Here is a 6000-nt window from a genome sequence, read left to right as displayed (position 1 = left end):
ATTGATCAGCAGACGTTATGAAGGCTTCATTTTAACAAGATGTTGATATTCAAATGTTCACAGAGGTTTTCTGTCATTTAGCTAAACTCAAAAATCAGGTGGACAAAATAATAGAAACAGTGTAAATCTGAGTGGACGTGTCTTTGTTCACTTTGAAGATCTTTAAAACAGAATAATATCACTGTGCTACAGCTACACTTGACTTTTGGTTGTTCTTCAGGTCACAGGAGGAGGAGCTGCTTTGTGTTCCTGAGCTGATTATCGACTGAATATGGACAAAGACGAACTCGAACTCATCATGGCTCTGAGAGCCATGGCTTTTTTAGAGGCGTTGGAAATACAAGCGGAAATTCTGTGAGTCTCTCACGAACAAATTTATTTAGAAGATAATAAAGATTTTCATATTTCAGTCACTGTACAATGAAGAAAACTATTTAAATTAATTGTGTCTAAATCCACTTTTTGAATGGGGCTTTTTGAACATTATGGGGTGGTGGAGATTTGAAGCTGTGACAGAAATCAAATGAACATGAATCCAGTTTTAAAAGAAAAAGGAGAAAGAGAGCTGAGTGATAAACCTGAGGTCATACCTGCCTCCATTTTATTTTTTACATGAAATCCTTCCTCACAGAGTTTGTTATAATTATAGCAAATCTTCTGTTAATAGTATGTAGAGTCACGACTTCTGCAGGTCTTTTATCTGTGGTTCACTGCAGAAGTTTAATGTAGTTAGAAGTGAAACTCAGCTAAAGTCAAACTCTATAGTGACAGGCTGGACATGCTGTCTGTCACAGGGTGGCAGAAAACTTGTATGATTAAAAATATCACAGCAGATCTGCATATGTGTGCACATATATAACCTCACTCTCTTTAGTATCACACTGATCCAGTCAAAGCTTTCTGTACTTGCTAAAAAAGATTTATTTTTTTTGTTGTTTTATAAAAGGAAAAGGCTGGCTGCTGCATGCCGCCCTGAAAGTCCCAGGAGCTCTGCTGAAAGGAAAAGATTAATAAACCTTGCAACAGAAAACTGCAAAGACGAAACTGTCCTGCAGTGGCTGAGAGAAAATTCAGAGTCTGGCACCTTCAGAAAACTCTCAGACATGTTTGATTTCCTGAAAAGTAAAATTGATGAGGAAGAAAAGAAGAACCATGATGACACTGTTGACATAATCTTTGTGGCACATGGATCAATCACAGACTCCATGATCCCAGCCAAGTGTTTGCTGCCTCTGCCCACCATCACTGACCTGGTCCTGTACTCTCCCTGGAACTGTGCCACCACACCTGATGTAACCTATGGCATTGCAACAGGGAAAATGAAGCCACAGCACAGAGTTTTTTACCGTAATCTTTCACTACCGTTTGTTCCCCACAGTGGAATTCTTTTTGACGAACATCAACCCCCAAATCTGCCAAACTACTGGAACTCACTGAAGAAAGCCGGAGGACAGAAGATCCCAAATATCAGTGTTAGCCCTCTGCAGGAAGATGAAGGAGTGTGGGAAAGATTTAAGTCTCTCTCAACAAAATATGGTCCACCAGGAAGAAACCGCATCGTCATCCCGTTCATCCTCCCGGAAGAGAGTGAAAGTGTCCCGTTCTCTGTCGTCTGCTTGGCTCTGTCCCTGGTGCTCCTCTCTTCCAGGTTTAAAGCCACCGTGCACCTTGATACCTGTCTGAGTGATAAGTCTACAGGACAGAAATCTGACAGGAAGCATCTGCAGGAGCAGTACTGCTGCACTGAAGACAACACTGTGATGACCTGCTCACCAGATGCATTCAGTGTGAACTGGTTGGATCGTTTTAAGAGTCTGTTTAGTTAAATACACTCAATCGACATCTTTTCTGTGTTAAATGTTTTGAAACTGTTTCAGAAACATCACAAAAACAGTTTCATTGTTAGTTTGAAAAAAGAAACCCACACAGGACTCATGTTAGAACATATGTTTGAGTTTAATTACAATCACAGATGCTTCCAGTAGTTCAAAGTAGCCTTCAGTCTATCAGCCAGTTTCACTTCTTTAATGAAGCCTACATGAATCAGAATCAGAATACTATATTGATCCCTAGGGGAATTTATTTAATTATTACATGAATCAGTCTCCAGATTTTTGTGCACTTTAAGCTGTTTGTGTTGTTGCTGCTTTCCTCAGAGCTCAGGCTGGACTTCAGTGTACAGACTGTCTTATACTTTATCCTGACAGAAAAGAGTACACAGCACTTTATTGTCTAGTTTAGCTCCACACTGACATGGAGGTAAACCTGCAAACAGCTGAGCAGACAAAGTCACACAGTGTGTAAACTCTGTCTTTCTGTGTAATTTAAACATCTTAATGTATCTATTTTTTTTATGATGAAATCAAACTACATTTTGGATTCTTGTATCATTTGTACTTTCTTGACTTTTTATATCAATGTCATTTAAAACATAATGACTTTAATTCATTGCTGGGATGTAACTGAAGCAGAGTCACATGTGATAAAATCCACTGCTCTTTATGGAGCTCACAGGCGGAAGTGAGTTTCAATCAGCAGGCATTATGAAAATGAATGAACTGTGAAAATGAAGCAGAAATTAAACTTAAATTAAATTACATTAAATAAATGAGCACTTTATCACCAGAAGCATCGACTCATCTGCTTCTCAGTGACATTTAGAGATTATATACAAAACACAAAGGTAATAAGAAATAGACAAACTGAATGTCCATTATGTGTGTACCTTTACAGATACACTCAGTCATGGTTTTTTAAATATATATTTTCATTTTCCTCTTCATCCAACAAAGTTGACTTTGTTCATGTGGTTGCAGCATTTTCAGTGTGAGAAACTTTCCCTCCTTGAAGTGACTTCTTCCTCCTTATAAACAGTGCAGCTGTATAGTGATTGAAACCAGCACCACACTGAGCCAGTTTTATAAATGTGAAAAATGGGAGTGGACATCCCTAAGATGAGAATCCCATCAGCTTACACTGCTGTGTATAACTCCTGGCCTCTCATCAATAGTCATAGCAGCTTGCATATTAACCATCAGATGAACAGAATCAACTTTCTGAGATTTGCTTACCTGGATTATTGAGCATGCATCTCTTAGGTGTTTCAAAGGACAAAAACAGTGAATATTTGTTTGAGAATAAAATGAAAATGTTGAATAGAATGAAAGTAATAAAACAAAGATGAAAGAGAGGAAGAAAATGGTTTGTGTTCCTGTGTCCTGACTAGTTGTAACACACAGGTGTGTATGAATGTTTACAATAACAATAAATCAGAAAAAGATAAACAGTGATGTAAATCAGATGATTTATGGGAAACTGTAGTCTGCAGGACTTACTGATGCACTTTAGACCATAACGTAAAACTCAGTTACAAACTTGTGTTTGTGTATAGATGTGTATATAGATATATAGGCAGATGGATGATTTTGCTGTTATTTTTATTTCATCACAAAGCTTTTATTTCTATCCAGTGATCTTCAACTCATGTCAGATGGTTCAAACACTACTGTTAGATCAAAGCTGCTGGTATTTTACAGAAACACACTTTAGTGCAGGTACTTGTATGTACTTTTAGTGGTAACTGTGACCAGTGTGACTCCTAACTTATCATAGTTTCATGACAATCTTTACCTGAACGTAAACAATCAGCTAGCAAAGTGAAAGTAAACAACAAGTGAAACAAAACGAAACAGTGAATGAAACAGAGCAGGAACACATTCTCCAGAGAAAAAGGGAATAAAAACAGTATAATCATGTCACCATAGTGTCTCTACAACTTTACAAAGTCAGACTCAGTTCAGTACTCATGAACGTGTTCACTCTCATAGTCTTCGTGCGGTTTTTGTGGTAAATGTCTCCCCCGTGTAGAGACAGTTTAAGTTAATAACTGAAGAGAGTTCATCTTTAATGAACCCAACTGATTACAATCCAGGGCCATGTTAAACCTGGAAGCGTCTGTATGGTGACATGTACGAATGCTCTAGGTATTTAGGAAAAGACCTTCAGTCCTTCATTTATTACCTCCTTTAGCAGTGAATATATTTATTCATCATTTATGAAAGTAGAGGAGAAATATCATCCCAACAACCATCTGACTATTTGATTAACAAAGCTAATGAAGTTGCACAGATTATGCATCATGTACAGGATGTGACCTGCTGACCTGCTGTTGAATTCAGTTGCTCTACACAACTGAATTCAACAAGATGTAAAGAGATGTTTCATGAGTTGTCCAGACATACTTCCACTCTCTGAGAGTACACTGTCTTTATACTAGATGGTATAAAGTTGGTATGAAAGGGAAAATCAGCGAATGGATCTAAGAATCGTCAGCTAGAAATCGCATTAATCTCTGCTTTACTTGCTGTAAGCTACCTCTGAGCATTAAGCCACAGCCACTGTGCACCAGTCACACATTATTCTTTACTTTAAACCAATACAGTGCAGCAAACTAATCCATCAAAACATGGATAAGTGGCAGCAAAGCAACTGAGTGAACAGTAGAAGACAAAATGTGGCGGGGTGTGGTCTGCGGTGCCGCTGCAGGGGAGGCCGACACACCTGAGAGGCATCTGCAATCACACGTAGCCAACTGTTGTGATTGTGGATGGTGTGTGTCAGGCTGTGAGCTGTGGAGCAGCAGCCAACTTGGGGTGATCGTGGCTCAAGAGTTGGGCGTTTGCCTTGTAATCAGAAGGTTGCCGGTTCGAGCCCCGGCTTGGACAGTCTCGGTCGTTTTGTCCTTGGGCAAGACACTTCACCCGTTACCTACTGGTGGTGGTCAGAGGGCCCGGTGGCGCCAGTGTCCGGCAGCCTCGCCTCAGGGTGGCTGTGGCTACAATGTAGCTTGTCATCACCAATGTGTGGATGACTGGATATGTAAAGCGCTATACAAATACAGGCCATTTACCAACTGTGTTTGTACAGCAACCGTGTGTGTAAAGTCTGCTGCAAAGCATGTACATGTCGTCAGGTCTGCCGTGGTTCGGTTACACTATAATATTAAAAAGAGGTAAAGAGGTTAAACACAGAATAAAACACAGATGATGTAGACAAACCAGCAGAGTGTGAGTGTGTGTGAGAGGAAAAGTATAGTATTAAAAGTTCTGTATGACTGTGTGTTTAAGTTGCTTTCATCAACACTTTGGGGTTTTATTAGGTTTCGAGGTTTCTGCAGCAGGAACTCTTTTAGCCACAGATCACTGCAAAATGTCACAAGAGAGTGGTTAGAAAATTAGAAGAAGCAGAACCAGCACACTGTGTCTCAGAGCTCTACGTGTGAGCTGAACAGCTGACAGTAAATCAGCTGGTTTACAGGAACTCTCAGCTGTTGTGTAAACACACCGTCACTGCTGTAAGTCTCCTGCCAGGTGTGTGATGGAAGATTTAAGATTCTTCTACTTCTCTGTGTCAGGATGATCTTAATGAATTCAAAAGTTCCATAATGTCATATTCTGTCTCCATGTAATCGTTCACATATACCACATGTTGCTGTACAAGTTTGATGGTCTGTGTTCTGTGACCATGGTGGGTAAATAACTTGTGTCTAAAAATTATTCTTTTTATTCTTCTTGGTCTAAAACCAGGCAGACTGCTGCTGTGCTCGGTAAGGTTGTTTGACCTGTTTGTAAAGGTAAAGTAAATCCTCACAAAGAAAACCTGTTTGTGTGAAAATGGATTTATTTCAGATTTGTGTAACCATCTGGTGTCAGTAAAGTGGGATCCTTTGGCTGATGTCTGCAATCGACACGGTGGTGCCTGATCGTCCTGGAAACAGGCCTCTAACCTTGTGGAGTTGAGAGATCGTGTGGTCCTCAGATCATCTCCACTGGGACTTTGAGGAACATTGTTCTTAAACAGAGAACTGAAATAAATTATTATATTTTAAAATGACTCCCTGCATGTTCACATCGCCTTGAATGCAGTTATGACCATGTGGTAGACTCCTGCTTACAGTGGTAACACTTACAGAGGAGGAGATCAAATTCTGTGTCTTATCTT

At 39.7% G+C, this 6000-nt stretch overlaps 1 protein-coding gene across 1 annotated transcript; it reads left to right on the top strand.

Annotated features, from left to right (window-relative positions):
- Window positions 1-271: 271 nt before the first annotated feature.
- Window positions 272-1826, top strand: LOC146606933 (uncharacterized). The gene is made up of 2 exons (XM_085349176.1): window positions 272-354; window positions 947-1826. Exons 1-2 carry the CDS (start codon window positions 272-274, stop codon window positions 1824-1826), a joined length of 963 nt encoding a protein of 320 aa, XP_085205302.1.
- The last annotated feature ends 4174 nt before the right edge of the window (window positions 1827-6000 follow it).

Source organism: Diplotaxodon limnothrissa, unplaced genomic scaffold (assembly GCF_057381915.1).
Source record: "Diplotaxodon limnothrissa isolate DT_005_m unplaced genomic scaffold, D_limnothrissa_male_GT1.1 unmapped_scaffold_2, whole genome shotgun sequence".
NCBI classification, from domain to species: domain Eukaryota; kingdom Metazoa; phylum Chordata; class Actinopteri; order Cichliformes; family Cichlidae; genus Diplotaxodon; species Diplotaxodon limnothrissa.
This window is presented reverse-complemented; position numbering and strand designations above follow the sequence as displayed.